The following is a 17404-nucleotide window of genomic DNA, read 5'->3' as shown; positions in this document are numbered from 1 at the left end:
ATAAAACAAGTATCCCGAGGAATTAAGAAGTTCCATCAACAAGAGCCTACCACAAACAATTGGCGAAATGATTCCCAGAAGGAGCATGCAGTTTAACAGTACGAATACAAGTAAAATGATTCCTGTACCACAGTACACATCTCCCTGGCCTCTCATACAATATGCAAACTATTCTAGTTGAAAGAGATGAGAATTGTGTACATTGAAGATATTGCTAACCATAATTGGCAAAAGTTACTTCATGTTTGGAACAGAAAAATTTGACATACCTAAATAGCCTATTTTCTGAATCACTAATGTACAAATCACCTGAGTCAACATTAACTAAAGCATGTAAACAATATCAATGATTAACAGAAATACCAAAACCCTACTAGTAGAGCAACAAATGGGATCTTTTGCCACAGTAGTGAATTGCACTTAAAATAGTCCACATTCAATATTTGTTACCTGAGCTTAAAAAAGTTAACTGCAAATGATTTTTAACATGCTTAGCGAAGTAATACAGATTGTTTTTGTAAAAAGACCCTGTTGCCTTATTTGTAGTACACCTGAGCACTAAGCATTTTATGGCGCTAGCAATCCTCAAAACTAAAATTCACGAGCTTGACAGCCCTGCGTAAACAGACATATCCTTCACAAAAAAAGCAACTAAAACCCTATTATGGTCATCTCCCTCTCAATGATTCTATAAACTTGTCCGGCGTGCAAACAAGCGTAAAGCACTTTGTCGTTTAGCAATCACAAAAGAAGTCTTACCTGCGTTACCTCCTCGTGTAGTACTTCGGCTTCTGGCTTCCCAAATTCGACGTGTACTTTCTGAGATGGCGAAGAACATTTTGTCTGGGCTTCAGAATGGGCAGTCTTCTCCCGTTCAGCAGTTTTTTCTTTCACCTTTTTAACAGCTTTCTTTTGCTTTTTCTCTTTGTTTTTGTCTTTGGTACTACCGCCCAAAAGCAGTTTCTCTTCTGGCATATTTCTCTGTTCTGCTATTGCCTCTTCATAGGTTTTTTCTTTCATTGTGAAAACAGTCACTACATACACAACTATTGCAGACACGATTGCCACACCAAAACATATAGCAGTGGAGTATAAATCCATTTTTGGCTCCTGATTGGCAATATTAACTTCAGTGTTGTACTGTGAATTGTATTCTTTTAACTATCAGCAGGGGATAGCCCTTTTCTCCCTTGTCAGCTTCCTCCTTACAACTGATGTTCGACTTACAAGACTCACCACGTCTTCGAACGTGCGGAAACCAATTTCTGCAGTACAACTTGCAGGCGACGATGGTTTATCAGGAAAATGTATAATTTGTTCTAGATTTGGTTTGTAAACACGGCGCAACTATTACATATGATCTAACCTCACTTCTCTACGATTACGACGACGCGAATGAATGTGTACCTCTATCGCTAAAATTAAAGGTATACGCGTAAACGCAAAAGACACGCCTATCCGAATTGTAATCAACCAGCTGATTGGTAGACTTGTGAGGAAAGAAATGCCACGTCCTGAAGCGTCTCACCCAATCAAAAACGTCATTAGAAACATAACCAACGATAGTATTTCCAGGGTTAATACAAAGATATAAGAGAAACGTTGCTAGAAGGATAGTCAGATAAAATAAGTGAAATTGATTTACAGAAACGATATACACTGAAAGTAATTTTTGTGTGTTTGAGCGTGTGATCAAGTCTTTTATGACTAATTTGTGGCGCTAGATCTAACACGTAAAAGAAGTTTCTATAGTTAAATACGTGTCAGATATCTGAAAGAATTAGTTATACTTAAAGGTGTAGGACGATAAGCTATTGACTATCTCTCAGAAATATTATTGCTACTTTTTATACAATAACTTAGTATAAGAAATAATAAAATAGAAATATTACAATATGAAATGCTTTGATTACACTCTGTTACTCGCTACGAAACACATCCTTTGAACACAGAAGGCTCTAATAAAAAAAAACCACTAGAGACTGCTTTCCTAGGAATTTTGACTGAAATAATGAAGTTCGATACATCATAACTAAGCGGTGAGATTAGTATCGAAGAAGTTCGATTGTTGGTCCGCCATTATTCTTTGGTTGTGCTGTACTCTGTAGTACTAATACGTTGCACTGCAAATCAAGAAGAATTGAAGATTCCGAAGATCTTTGCTCAACATGGAGTGATTGTAGTTGAGTATATTGGATAATGTTTATAAGCGTTTGTTTTGGTTTGAAATGTCGGTATCTTGTGCCTTAAAGTCTTGCGTAGCTCATGAAGGCAACCACGACACGTTGGAACTACACTTTTTCCCGTTCCCGGAGGACGCAGAAATGTATGTCTCGAACTGGAAGATTTGTGTTTAAGTGTATTTTGTAGGTTATGGTATCAAATGTTGACATGCAGTAATTTCCCGCAAATGATTATTTCTTTGCAGATGTGAACTGTGGATTAAGAAATGCAACAGATTTGACTTGCTTGGCAAACCGTATAGCGAAATTCACCGTACGCTATACCTCTGTGAAAGACATTTCAGTGAAGACGCATTCGAATCGCCGAATGTTCTAAAACCTAACGCTGAACCAAGTGTTCTTATTGAAGACATTACGTCTACTCTAAATCTCGATAAACCTGGGTAAGACAAGTGTGGCGCCATTATCATAGTACATTCATTTTTTTTTATTTTTATTATTTGTCAACATCTTTCCGAAACGACACGCTACATTGCAAGTACACAAATAACAGTAATAGAGTACCAGAGCGGAAAATTTTGTGCACATTTTGAAACAGTAGCAAATTTTAAATATTTTATTACTCGTCCACGCCGCCTTAGTTCTATTAGAGATAGTATTCTGATTGTCATATTTTATTGCCTGAAATTTACACATTAGCCATGCCAGTCAGTTGGTGAAGGCTATTGCATAAAAAGTTTTATAAATGTTTTAAAGAGTAAATATTACTCTTTCATGACTGCTGTTCATAATCTGCTTTCGTAGATTCAGGTCGTAATTTCTGTGTCTTGTCATACTGCTGGGTCTCATTTTTCCACGTTTTCTGAATATCTTCGCGAGTGAAGATCAGTATAATCTTTATTATTTGTTTTAGAGATTGTTACATTGTATATGTCAGTTTACGATTTTGTTACACAGGTTTCTTTATTTATGAGATTAATATGGTACTTCATAAAGTTGATTAATGTGTGTTAATGGCAATGCTTTAATTGTTGGTGATGCAGGAACACAATGGGCCCTGAAGTAGTAGTTATTCCTTATACCATCTCTGCCAGTGAAGAGGAAATTGTGGAATATGGAGGAGGGGAAATCAAAGAAGAAGAACAGGAAGTGTAAGGCATAATTTGTTTCAGATGATCTGATTTTTGATTTTGTCTTGCTTGTATGTTGTATATTATCCTACTACAGCTTATTTTTTTATTTAACAACCCCCTCCCCCGTTTCCCCAGAGTAGGCCATCGGTGGATCATGTTCCAATTTCAGTTGTTCAGTCTTTTTTTCTTTCCTACAGTTTTTTTAATCTTGGTATTTTTATTCCTAGATTATTTTGCTGTGGTATTCAGTACGCTACACCAAAAATGAAAGAAGTAGGGGCTATCCTTCATGAGGAATAGGATTTTATTCCCTGTACAGCTGTGTAGGTCCAGATTTACCACACATTTGTTAAATCAGTTATTGATGGTTCATCTGAAGAGGTCTGTACTACTGTCCTTCCCCAACCATGCACTATCCATCTTGGGATTAGTCACTAATGACATTGTCATTGTCAAGCTGTTAATCATGATCTTGCTCCCTTTTTTGCTCTTCTAAAACCTAACACTGATAAAATAAGAGATTTGCATAGAAAGTATCTAAATATTCATAACAATAGTAACCTGCTGTTGTGTCTACTTGTTACCCTTGTGTTGCAACAATCGTCAGCAAATATCATTGAAATATTTTGACGGTCTTGTTGGAAAGCTTATTACGCTTAGGTGTGGTACACTTGATTACAGTGCAATATATTCACAGTTTAGGCTTCTAATAACACTTTCTTGCATAGAAAATAGTAATTCATATACAAGTGTTTGGAAACAAAATGTTCTTGAAATTTGGGATGATGCTTGGTGACTATGAAGACATTTCTTTTTTAATTTATTGTATGTCTAAATAGTATGACCACAGAATTTCAGGAAGTATAACAGTAAAAGCATAACATATTTTTAAACTTGTTCCAATTATCTGAAATTGTAGAAGTTATTGGATTTTGTAGATAATGTAGTCTATGCCAGTGAAGTGTAAAGTACCATTCCATTACTGTCACCATCTTCCTTATTAAAGATTTGATTGTAAATCTCAGTTTGTGCTAACTTCTGTAGCTTATTGGACTTTAAATTTGCCAGTTTACCATCAGTTAAATCACCTATTTTTATTAAGATAATATTATGATATGGGTGTCCATAATGTGTCGCATTATATTACATTGTCACCAGATATTGTGGACAGAAGCACTAAGTAGAACACTTCAAAATGAACAAGCACTTCGCAAACAGACTAATCATTCTTGCCAGCTCTAAGTGGTACTTCCTGAGGAGTGGATTGGACCACCATCATCCATTTGTACCAATCCATTGTCTGTTCTACACTGGACTATGAGTGTTTTGTTTATTCATCTACATTTCTGTCAATTTTATGACATCCTAAAACAATCCACCATTGTAGAATATGTTTTGCCACTGGTGTCTTTCACAATAGTCCGGTTGAGTGTGTCTTTGCAGAAGCTGCCACTGTCATACTGGTGTGATGTTCTCAGTAGATGTGATGTCATTTTTCTGCCCTCTTTTTCAGTGACTTCCTTGACTGCCAGTATGGGGTGCGCCGTTCTTCTGTTAACCTTCCGGAGTTCACTTTCGGCTACTGCTCTGGCAGCTTAACTTGTTGTTGCCTGCCATGTTCCCCATGGGTGTGAACCTCTCACCACCTTGGCTTCATGCAGCAGTCTGTGTTTATGTTCCTTACACTTCATTTGCTTCCCAAACTACTCTGAATGCGCTCTATCACTGTAAGTTTCTTGACCATCGCACGTAACTTAGCAATAGTACCTTTGTGTACACTGATGGCTCTAAAACTGACTCTGGTGTCGGATGTGCCTTCGTCATTGGCACTTTCCATTTTCGGTTTTAGCTTCCAGGATACAGCTCAATATTTGCAGTTAGCTCTTCACTCTCTAACTGGCCACCCTTTAGTCTGATTCTCCCTGTGCCCTTCAGTACCTCTGTGTGCTGTACACACGCCATCCCTTAGTGCAGTGGGTCCAAGAAAGCTTCCACTTGATCATTGTTGAGGGAGCCTTTATGATGTTCATGTGGGTTCCTAGTCACATCTGCCTGATGGACAGTGAGACTGCTGCCAAGGCTACCGTTCTCCTATGTCAGCCTGGTAGCTCTTCCATTCCTTCTACTGATATCTGTGTTGCCATCTATCAGCAGATGGTGCCACTTTGGCATTGCCACTGGTCTTCTCTTCATAAGAAGAATCTCTGGGGAATTAAACCTCTCTCAATGGCTTGGTTGACCCCCTCATAGTCATCTCACCATGAGTAGATCATTTTAGCTAGGTTGCCTATTGGGCTCTGTCATTTTAGCCATTGCTGTTTGTTAAGTGGTGATCCCTCAACATTTTGTGCTCATTGTCGTCAACCTTTGACGGTTCACCATTTCCTGACCAAATGCCCCATTTTTAGCTGCTTACATTCCTGTGTTTGTTTGCATCTGAGTTACCGGCTGTTTTAGCGAATGAAGTGTAGGATGTCGCTACATTTTACTTTGTATCCATCATACGGTATGGCAAAGAACATTTAATCTTTGGTTCAGTATCTCCACTATCTCTAAGGCATATTTTGTGGACCTTTCTCCAAGAATAAGTCCTTGTTTTTAGCTCGCTTTCCTTCTAGTGATTGGGCTTAACGTGTAGTTGCTTTTAACTCCTTTTTCTTGTTACTGTTCTAACATTATAATATGGGCACTTCTGACCTCGGTTATTTTTGTACCCTACAAAAACTATCTTGCCAATTGTCTGTGCAAATGATGCCCTAGATTTAGACAGACTGGGAGCTATGCATTTTGACACGGATCTTTTATTGCTTTAGTAGTATGCAGAATTGCTTGTACATATGTTTGCAGACACAAAAATGTCTGTATTGTATGTCTTTAATTATGTGTCAGTGAGATGAATTCGTCTATAACTTCTGTTATTGCAGTGCAACATGACACTCTAATTGACATAGGATGTTCAGATTCCTCTCTCTCATCCAAATAATGTTTTAATGAATGACACTACCTGTATGTTGTCACTATGTTTGAGATCATTATGACACATTGTAATAAGAGAGGTCACTACCTGTTCGTTATAGAAGTTCCAGTGACATTGTCTGATTCTTCTTGAAGCAACTAAGGTTCAAGCATTGTTTGCCTTACCTGATAAAGCTTTTAAATGCAGTAATACCCTGGACTTATGTGACATGTGGGACCAAACTATTACTGTGTAAGTTGAAGTTGGGGTCCAATTTTCCATATAAATACATATAAATTATGTTCAATTAGGACCAGAGACTGTAAAAATGAAATTTATAGCCGATGTCCCATAGGACGGTGTTTCTGCCCATAGAGGCAGAGCGACAGGGAAGCTTGGAGCAGATGAGGTCTGTGCATGCGTGCCAACAGAGTGCGGCCGTTGCCGAACTGTGCTGCTGCAGGTGACAATTAGGTTTGTTTGCCTTTGGTACATTGTAGTATAGAATCAAATCTATGAGGGAATAATACATTTTAAAACTGATTTCGATCAGTCACCGACAGGAGAGAAATCTTACTTCACATCTTTGAGGTGTCCACTGCTCCACAGCAATCGTCTGTTTGAAGTTGGAACAGCTGACAGTTATTTGAAGGCGTCGGGTACAATATTTCTTAAAATGATGATTGTCTAACGACAAGATCATTGAAAATGGTTGCAATAATTGTCAGTTATTGTGACTTGGACTGTTGTAAGATGATGTAACTTACCAAACGAAAGCGTTGGCATGTTGATAAGACACACAAACACACACACAAAATTCAAGCTTTCGCAACCAATGGTTTGTCAGGAAAGAGGGAAGGAGAGGGAAAGACGAAAGGATGTGGGTTTTAAGGGAGAGGGTAAGGAGTCATTCCAATCCCGGGAGCGGAAAGCCTTACCTTAGGGGGGAAAAAAAGACAGGTATACACACGCGTGTGCACGCGACCACACACAAACACACACACACACACACACACACACACACATCCATCTGCACATATACAGACACAAGCAGACAAAAATGTCTGCTTGTGTCTGTATATGTGCATATGGGTGTGTGTGTGTGTGTGTGTGTGTGTGTGTGTGTGTGTGTGTGTGTGTGTGTGTGTCCTTTTTTTTCCCCTAAGGTAAGTCTTTCCGCTCCCGGGATTTCAATGACTCCTTACCCTCTCCCTTAAAACCCACATCCTTTCGTCTTTCCCTCTTTCCTGATAAAGCAACCGTGGGTTGCAAAAGCTTGAATTTTGTGTGTGTTATATATAAGAATTAATGGTAGCAAAGACAAGTGCAATAGACTATCATAAAAGTTGTCAGTGTGTGTTATTTTTCGGTGTCAACAGGCATTATGAGTTTAAAGTAATTTGTTCAACATTACAGTGGGAGAATGCATTTGTGATCCATTGAACAAGCAAACAATTAACTATCTTCTTTGAATAACTCAACAGGGTGCTGACCGATAAAGTTGAAAACCACCAGTATCTTGAGAGGTAACCCTCCTCATTTTAAGGCATTTTCCAGTTTGTACCTTGAAAATGACAGGGGTTTACTTGTTGAAATTTGGAGTTTTATCTGGCCACATTCTTGCGAGTAGTTAGAGCATAGAACACGCTGGGAAAAGCTTAACTTCTCCTTGAGCAATATGTTGAATATGTTCGAATACTTCATAGGCTACATATTCCTGATCAATAAAAGCTAGTAAGTCCTCGTGAACTATGTATGCAGTTGATATGTTGACAAAAACAATAATTTGCATGGCCCTAAGAACTCCATTAACCCCGCCACTCTCCGCTATCACTTCCTCTTGATTCTTGACATGTTCCGGGGCTCTGAAGCGGTTTACACCGACATGTCAATGGCTGATGGTCACGTACGCTTTGCATATGTTTATGGAGGACATATTGAGCAGCACTCATTGCCAGTTGGTTGCAGTGTTTTCACTGCAGAGCTGTCAGGCATATCTCGTGCTCTTGAGTACATCCGCACATCCCCCTGCGGGTCTGGGGTAAGAATAGGCCCTAGGTATTCCTACCTGTCGTAAGAGGTGACTAAAAGGAGTCCGTCCCCCTCAAGGGGGTAGTTTGCGCCTGCATCCGGAGACGGGCCGTTCAACGACTTACAGTTGTGGTCATTTTGGTTTTTCGTTTCTTCTGGTTTCTTCCTTTCTTTGTTTCCTTTCTTTGTCCTTCCTCTCTCACTGTCTTCCTTACTTTTTACCTTGCCTTCTTCTCCTTGCCTTCTTGTCCACCCTATGGTCTCCGCCTCGGTGTTTGAGACAGTCTGTCCTTCCTATCCCTCTCCCCCTCCCCCCCCCCCCCCCTTTTTCTTTTTTTTCCCCTATTCTTCTTTCCTCCCTGTGCGAGCCTGAAGGCCGACCCATGCGTTCGCACGTGTAGCCGGTGGTGACGGGGTAAAGCGTAATTCCCCGCCCTGGTTAGACAAGTAGGGCCCGTGCGTACCCCCTGGTAAAGGCCAGGCCTGGGGAGGGGTGATTACCCGAGCTGACACCTTCCGACCGTGCCGATTGGTCCCTCCGTCCATTTCTCGGGAGGTGTGACCTGAGGTGTAAACATTCACCTAAGGCGGGAGTGCCCTCTGAGAGGGTTCCCACAAGGAAGGAGCGCGCCATCGGAGACGCTGGCAATCATGGGGATTCATCCGCAATGGATTTGTCTTCTTCTCTCTCAACTTCTGTCCAAAAACGGAAACTTGACCAGCCACCAGTGACAAAAGTACTACCGCCTGCCCCAAAGTTCCTCATAGTTTCTAGATCTGAGGATGGAAAGGATTTTTCATCTGTCAACCCTTTCGTTATTCAGAAGGGCATAGATGCTATAGCCGGACCTGCCAAGTCTTGTACCAGGATGCATAACGGTACCTTGTTGTTGGAAACTGAGAGCGCCTTTCAGGCACAAAAACTCCTTTGGGCCACACTCCTGTACACATTCCCTGTCTGGGTGGAGGCTCACCGCACTTTGAATTCGTCGCATGGTGTGGTATCTACTAGATCACTCGACCACCCCGAACTCCTAGCCATCGACCAGTACTTCGACTAAACGACCTTCCAGGAAGGCTCATAGGAAGAAAAGTTCTCCTTCTCTGCCATGGCGTGTTTCTTGTCCTGTGCCACCCAGTGGTCGCCACCCCAGTCCGTCATCCATTTCACCTGGCCGCACCGCTGGTAGCCAAACATCTGGCCGCTCACCGGCGGAGGAAGATCCCCCTCCCAACGATCTTAACATGGTGGCCGACAAACCTATTGAAAAAATGGACGATGACTCTCCGCCTATTGAAAGCGGGAGCAGTGCTCGCTTGAAGTTATAATGCCCCTTTCACCATGCGGGAACTCGAAAATGCACTTGCCCGGTCACGGTCCTCCGCTCCAGGGCCTGATTCTATTCAGATGCTGCAGATTCTTTCTCCTGCAGGTAAAGGCTTTCTTCTTCGTACTTATAATCACATCTGGATTGAGGGTCATGTTCCCACATGCTGGCGCGAATCTGTTGTTGTCCTGATTCCTAATCCGGGGAAGGACAACCACTCGCCTTCCAGTTATTGACCCATTTCCCTTACCAGCTGTGTCTGAAGGTGATGGAATGAATGGTTAACTCTCATTTGGTTTGGCTGCTCGAATCTCGACACCTACTTACCAATGTACAATGTGGATTTTGTAGGCGCAGCTCTGCTGTTGACCATCTGGTTACCTTGTCAACCTTCATTATGAATAACTTCTTGCAGAAGCGCCAGACACTGGCTGTGTTCTTTGATTTGGAGGAGGCTTAAGACACCTGTTAGAGGGCGGGCATTCTCCGCACCATCCATACATGGGGCCTTCGCGGTCGCCTCCCTCTTTCTATTCGTGCATTTTTAATGGATCGAAAGTTCACAGTATGTGTGGGTTCTGTCCTGCCTGACGCCTTTCGCCAGGAGAATGGGGTGCCACAGGGCTCAGTTTTGAGCGTCACTCGCTTCGCCATAGCGATCAATCCAATAATGGATTGCCTCCTGGCTGATGTATCAGGCTCCCTTTTCATGAACGATTTTACCATCTACTGCAGCGCGCAGCGTACATGTTTCCTGGAGCGCTGTCTTCAGCGTTGTCTTGACTGTCTTTAGTCCTGGAGTGTCGCCAGTGGCTTCCGTATTTCTGCCGAGAAGACGGTCTGTATTAACTTCTGGCGCTACAAAGAGTTTCTCCCGCCGTACTTACATCTCGCTCCCGTTGCTCTCCCATTGATGGAGACAACAAAATTTTTAGGTCTTACATTTTGCAGGAAACTTAGCGTGTCTCCACATGTGTCATATTTGGCTGCCCGTTGTATCCGTTCCCTACATGTCCTCCGTGTTCTTAGCGGTACGTTGTGGGGAGGGGATCGAACCTTCCTACTTCGCCTATATCGGTCAATCGTCCGCTCAAAGCTGGATTATGGGAGCTTTGTGTACTCCTCTGCACGGCCGTCCATCTTACGCCGCCTCAACACTATACAACATCGGGGGTTACGTCTTGCGATTGGAGCGTTCTATACTAGTCCCATCGAGAGTCTTCATGGTGAAGCCGGTGAATTGCCACTCAGCTACCGGTGCAATATACTGCTTTGTCAGTATGCCTGTCTGCTATTATCAATGCCCGACCACCCGTCTTATCGTTGCTTTTTTGGCGACTCTCTCGACCATCAATACGGGTTGTATGTATCTGCCCTGCTATCCCCTGGAGTTCGCTTTTGTCGCCTCCTTCAGCAACTCGATTTTCCACTCTTTAGAGTGGGCAAGAGCCAAATGCCACCTTGGCTCCAGGCTCAGGATCGCGTTCACCTTGACCTCAGCTCGCTCCCAAAGGAGGTTACCCCAGCTTTGGTATACCGCTCGCGGTTTGTCGAACTTCGTTCGATGTTCATTAATATGATCTTCATTTATACAGATGGTTCTAAGACCAATGACGGTGTCGGGTGTTCTTTTGTTGTCGGGGCACACAATTTCAAACACTGGCTCCATGGCCATTGTTCGGTCTTCACAGCTGAGCTATTTGCCCTCTATCAGGCTGTTCTTTACATCCGCCGCCACCGACATTCTGCTTATGTCATCTGCTCTGATTCCCTGAGCGCCATCCAGAGCCTCAGTGATCCATATCCAGTTCACCCTTTCGTGCACCGGATCCAACGCTCTCTTCAGCAGCTGGCAGACGACGGTTCTCCGGTTACCTTTATGTGGGTTCCTGGCCATGTTGGTATCCTTGGGAACGAAGCTGCCGATGCTGCAGCCTAGGCTGCGCTCCTCCAGCCTCGGACAGCTTCTTGTTGTGTGCCTTCATCTGATTTTAGCATGGTCATTTGTCAGCGTGTTTTATCGGTGTGGCATGCTGATTGGTATACACTTTCTGAAAACAAGCTCCAAGCCTTGAAACCTCTCCCCAAGGCCTGGACGACCTTTTCACGCCCTTCTCGGCGGGAGGAGGTCGTTTCGGCCCGGTTACAGATTGGACACTGCCTGTTCAGCCACCGCCATCTGCTGACGGCTGCGCCGGCGCCGATCTGCCCATGTAGGCAATTACTGACGGTACGGCACATTTTAACGTCTTATCCGAATTTTAATACACTGCACATTGATCTTGGTCTGCCATGTAGTCTGGATGAAATTTTAGTGGATGATGCAGGAGCAGCTGCTCGCATTCTTCGTTTTAGCCACTTGACAAACATGTCTAAGGAAATTTGATTATGCTGTTTTCTTTTAATCCCTTGCCTGTTAATGTGCCTTTTATAGTGTTGTCCTTTTTAGTTGCTGTTTTAACATTGTGCCTTGCAGTGCCTTCATAATTTAGTCTGGGCACTAATGACCACTGTAGTTGTGCGTCCTAAAACCACAAAACATCCGCACATGCCCTGGCGAGCCATTTCTCCTGTGTACTGACTCATTGAGCAGCCTCTGGTAGCGTCCATTCAGGAGTCCATCTATGTCCTGTAACAGTCCCGCTATTCCGTGGTGTTTGTGTGGACCCCAGGACACGTCAGAATACCTGGCAACTAACATGCCGATAGGCTGGCCAAATGGGCAATGCAGAAACCATTTCTGGAGATAGGCATCTCCGAAGCTGACCTGCATTCTGTCTTACACTGCAGGGTTTTCCGGCTTTGGGAGACGGAATGGCATAACAGTACACACAACATACTGCATTAAGGAGATTATGAATGTGTGGAAGTCTTCCATGCAGGCCTCTTGCAGGGAATCAGTTGTCCTCTGCTGGCTCCGCATTGGCCATACAAGGCTAATGCATGGTACGAGTACCCACCTCAGTGTCGCTGTGGCTCCCAATTGACTGTCGTCCACCTCTTGCTGGACTGCCCACTTTTAGCCGCTCTATGGAAGACTTTTTAACTTTCCCAGCACCCTGCCTTCGGTGTTGGGTGACAATGCCTCCACAGCAGCTTTAGTTTTATGTTTTATCCGTGAGAGTGGGTTTTATACTTTATGTAGGTTTTTAGCACATGTCCTTTGTCCCTCTGTGTCCTCCACCCTAGTGCTTTTAGATTGGAGGTTTTAATGTGTTGCAGAGTGGCTGGCTTTCCCTTTTTATTCTCGTGGTTGGCCAGCCACTGTAATCTGCTTTCATGTTTTACTCTCTTTTGTTTCTAGTGTGTCTCTGTTGTTTTCTTGTCCTCTTCTGTTCCTTTTAGTGTTTGATGCCTTCCCTTCGTTCTTGTGGCTTTTCCTTTCTTTCAGCTTTGTGTTACACGTTTCGTCCGTTTTATTCTCGCACTTGTGGCATTGTTTTATTAGGAACAAGGGACTAATGACCTCGTAGTTTGGTCCCTTCTCCTGCCTTTAAACCAACCAACCAAAAACAATAAAACAAAGAAAGATTATTACTGTACTTTGTGTCAGTCTCCATTGCAATACCATCTGCTATCAGTGTCCATGTCTGAACCATCCAATTGTAAATTTAAGATGACAGGTTTAAGGCTTTTATTCATCTGCATCTTCCTGTCAAAGTCTTCTTTCTGAAACTTTTCAGTGTGCTGCACAGTGTGCTGCTGTCTGTTGCTTTATGCACAAGTGATTCAGCATCTGTAATCTTCAACTAACCCCCACCACCCTCCCTTTTCCACCCCCACCATATAGCTCGTAACTGGTTTGCAAATTAATTCTATCGGATTGTGCTGACAGTGATATATGGGTAAATGCAAAACTTTGTGACGATATTCGCATGCAAGAAAGTAAGATTTGTGCATTCTGTCACTTGACTTTTATAAATTAATTAGCTGCCGGAGTTGTGTACAAGTCTGGCTTATATTGTCCAGAATATTTTTATTTTTTAGCCAGAGCACAATATCCCCTTTCATGTTGCTCATAGTGTGCCTTTTCTCTGTAACAACTGAATGATAACTGGCAGGGTAACTACTGTGACCGATTTTGAAGCAAGGTATGGCAAGAATTGTTCAGTGCACCGCTTCTTGAAAGTTAGAGCTTCCATTTCCGAATGGTGGTCACTACTCTTTCTCTTACATCTAAATACAAGGTTAATATAATAGAGGGAAACATTCCACACGGGAAAAATATATTTAAAAACAAAGATGATGTGGCTTACCATACGAAAGCGCTGGCAGGTCGATAGAAACACAGACACATACATACACACAAAATTCAAGCTTTCGCAACAAACTGTTGCCTCATCAGGAAAGAGGGAAGGAGAGGGATAGACGAAAGAAAGTGGGTTTTAAGGGAGAGGGTAAGGAGTCATTCCAATCCCGGGAGCAGAAAGACTTACCTTAGGGGGAAAAAAGGACGGGTATACACTCTCTCGCGCGCGCGCGCGCACACACACACACGTATACAGACACAAGCAGACATATTTAAAGACCTCTTTAAATATGTCTGCTTGTGTCTGTATATATATGTGTGTGTGTGTGTGTGTGTGTGTGTGTGTGTGTGTGTGTGTACCCGTCCTTTTTCCCCCTAAGGTAAGTCTTTCCGCTCCCGGGATTGAAATGACTCCTCACCCTCTCCCTTAAAACCCACTTCCTTTCATCTTTCCCTCTCCTTCCCTCTTTCCTGATGAGGCAACAGTTTGTTGCGAACGCTTGAATTTTGTGTGTATGTATGTGTCTGTTTGTGTTTCTATCGACCTGCCAGCGCTTTCGTATGGTAAGTCACATCATCTTCGTTTTTAAATATATAAATACAAGGTTACTCACACGAAAAAAATCTTAAGAAGGTCCAACTTGCAGAATAAGTATCAGAGAGCCTTTTCGTATGGGAACTTTAAAACCGCTAGTACAATCGCTCACTTTCCAGCAGGTATGCATGGAGTATTCTGATTAACCCATGTTTCATTGCGATAACACACTCTAGAACTACGTCCTCCTCATGCATCATGCACCTTTATAAGGGACGTGGTTCAAGCTGGTTCTGTGTCTCTTCTTTCAATTAAAAACTCTCTTCTTAACATTTTTTGAAACTAATGTCTGTTAAAATTCTTTGCGTTAATGAAGCACTACGTTTGAAGCTAACTTGCTGAGGCGTAATTGTAACAAATTGTTGTGATATCTGGTATTCCCATCTTATATACATTTCAAACATGGAGCGCTTTAAAATATGTATTTGTTACAAGTGGTATCTTGCAATTTCAATGCTTCCCAGGGGGACAAGAAAACAATTCTTCCTGAGGTTTCTGCAGCAACAATACTTTCATTTACCATTTTCTGTACAATTTTGTTGCTGACAAGTGCTTCTGCAGTTCATTCTTGAGTTTTCAAAATGTCAAAAATAGAAGTCTCACTTTCAGATTCACATCTGAAGAGGTTATAAATGTGAGACGTTATACCTTCCCGGCTGCTTGTGAAGCATCTACATCCACATGATTACTCTGCATTACACAATAAAATGCCTGGCAGAGCATTCATAGAACTACCTTCAAAGCTATCTCTCTACTCTCAAACAGCGCGTGGGAAACAAGAACACTTTAACCTTTCCATACTAGCTCTAATTTCTCTTATTTTATTATTTCCTCCCTATGTAGGTCAACGCCAACAAATTTCACACTCTGAGGAGAAAGTTGGTGACTGAAGTTTTATGAGAAGATCCTGCCGCAACGGAAAAATGGCATTGTTTTGATGATTGCCACCCTAATTCGCGTATTGTATCCGTTTTTCTCTCTCCACATTTTGTGATAATACAAAATGAGCTGCCCTTCTTTGAACTTTTTCAGTCGATCCATCTGCTGTGGATCTGGCACCGGACAGCAGTACTCTGGAAGAGGTGGGGAAAAGTGTGGTTTAAATAGTCCCTTTAGTAGGCCTGTTGCATTTTCTTGTGTTCTACCAAGAAATTGCAGTCTTTGGTGTGCCTTCCACATGACATTATTCATGTGATCGTTGCAGTTAAAGTTATTCATGATTTTATTTAGTTGAATTTACAGCCTTTAGATTTATATGTCTTATCGTGTAAACAGAAATTTACCGGATTCCTTTTAGTACTCAAGTGGATGACTTCAGACTTTCCATTATTTGGAATCAATTTCCAGTTTTCTCACCATCAGAAATCTTGTCAAAATCATTTTGTAATTTGTTTTAATGACCTGATGATTTTATAAGATGGTAAATCACAGCATCATCTGCAAACATTCTGCATGACCTGCTTAGATTGTCTCCTAAATCGTTTATAAGATCAATAACAGCAGAAGGCCTAGAACACTTCCTTACAAATGCCAGATATCACTTCTGATGTAGATGCCTTTCTGTCAATTACTATACACTGTAACCTTTATGAGAGGAAATCACGAACCCAATCGCACAACTAAGATGATTCTCCATAGGCATGCAATTAATTTTAAAGTTGCTTGTGAGGAACTTAACGTTTATTGCCATCATCTGACATGTTCTTTTGGAAATCACACTAAAACATTTACAGATACAATTTCACAACTTTACTGCGACAAGAAAATAACGTTGACATTTGAATGACTAATTCAGTCGCTCTCTGAAAGAAACTGCATTGTTGCAAAATATGGCAACAGTGCAGCATGCGAGAGAAACGTTCTTGCAGTCTAGTTTGTAACTTGGTGCTAATCACTCAGAGAGAGACTGAATGTTATTGGCTGCTAGCAGTTAATGGTGGCGGATGTGCAGAATGGCTGAAAATAGGGCAGCTTTTCTGCATGATACGAACTTCAGAAGGAAATTTTTTTTAATAAACTATTCAAATATGTGACAAATTGTATTACAGTATAGTATTATGCATTGCAAAGTTATAGTGATGTAGAAGACCTCAGATAGTGTCGCCTGATGAGTCAAATTTTTGTTGTTCTCACACAATATTTCCTCATAGGACGCTAAAAAAAATTTTCCCTCGTTTTGTAGTAAAAATGTGCATTTCATTGGAGTTGTATTTTATCTAATATTTGTAACGGTTTTCAAATTGAACTGAAACTGTCTGTCAAATTTGCAACCATCATTTGATCATCTGATTAAACTAGGTCCAAAGAATCATATTGTTCATTTTTTCTGCCTTGCTTATGCAGTTCTATAAGCTCGTCTACTCTCAGGTCTTGATTTTGTGGGTCTAGCAGGTCTTGAACGTCATCATCTCTAAACTTAATTGTTTGGCAAGACTAGCCACTTCTTTAATCACGTTTTCAGTTTGATTAAAAATAAATCCTGGGTTTCAGTGGTTAAAAAATGGACACAGTTTTTTCCAAGCACCATTTAAATTTTTCTGTAAAATTTCACTCCATGATTGTCCAATAATTCTTGTGGCACCTAAAACATTGAATTACTTCCAGAAGTTATTAACAGAGGGTTTGTTGTTTTGTCTCATAGCTTCACATAGATGCGCAAACGATAATCTCATGTAGTAATGTTTTAGTGGTTCCGTGGTCCATTAGTTGAAGCTTGAAGTGAGCTGATTGTATTTAGGTGCAAAAATCACCGTTTCCACGCACATGAGTAACAGGAGGATGACCTGATGTGTTTTGATTAATAGTATCACTTTAAATGGGATTTGTTTTAATTTGCAATAATTTTTCACTTCAGGTATGAAGTGCTGATCAAACCAAACTTTAGCATTCAGCTTCCGAATCTATGGCAACCCAACATTAGATGTATTTT

At 41.7% G+C, this 17404-nt stretch overlaps 2 protein-coding genes across 10 annotated transcripts in view; one reads left to right on the top strand and one right to left on the bottom strand.

The window, feature by feature from the left end:
• Positions 1-1508, bottom strand: part of LOC124612405 (ribosome-binding protein 1) — a 351088-nt gene extending 349580 nt beyond the window's left edge. For 4 of the 8 annotated variants that reach the window (XM_047140591.1, XM_047140592.1, XM_047140593.1 and 1 more), the window contains exon 1: positions 760-1508. In XM_047140591.1, coding sequence (XP_046996547.1) covers positions 760-1101 — 342 coding nt within the window. In that variant the 5' untranslated portion in view covers positions 1102-1508. The remainder of the gene's footprint in view (positions 1-759) is intronic. The other 4 variants (XM_047140595.1, XM_047140594.1, XM_047140596.1 and 1 more) reach the window with 1 other exon arrangement.
• A 574-nt stretch (positions 1509-2082) lies between these two features.
• LOC124612473 (zinc finger protein 665-like) overlaps positions 2083-17404 on the top strand; it is a 163271-nt gene continuing 147949 nt past the window's right edge. For both annotated transcript variants that reach the window (XM_047140705.1, XM_047140704.1), the window contains exons 1-3: positions 2083-2326; positions 2429-2626; positions 3227-3334. In XM_047140705.1, coding sequence (XP_046996661.1) covers positions 2229-2326; positions 2429-2626; positions 3227-3334 — 404 coding nt within the window. In that variant the 5' untranslated portion in view covers positions 2083-2228. The remainder of the gene's footprint in view (positions 2327-2428; positions 2627-3226; positions 3335-17404) is intronic.

Source organism: Schistocerca americana, chromosome 4 (genome assembly GCF_021461395.2).
Source record: "Schistocerca americana isolate TAMUIC-IGC-003095 chromosome 4, iqSchAmer2.1, whole genome shotgun sequence".
Lineage (NCBI taxonomy): Eukaryota > Metazoa > Arthropoda > Insecta > Orthoptera > Acrididae > Schistocerca > Schistocerca americana.
This window is presented reverse-complemented; position numbering and strand designations above follow the sequence as displayed.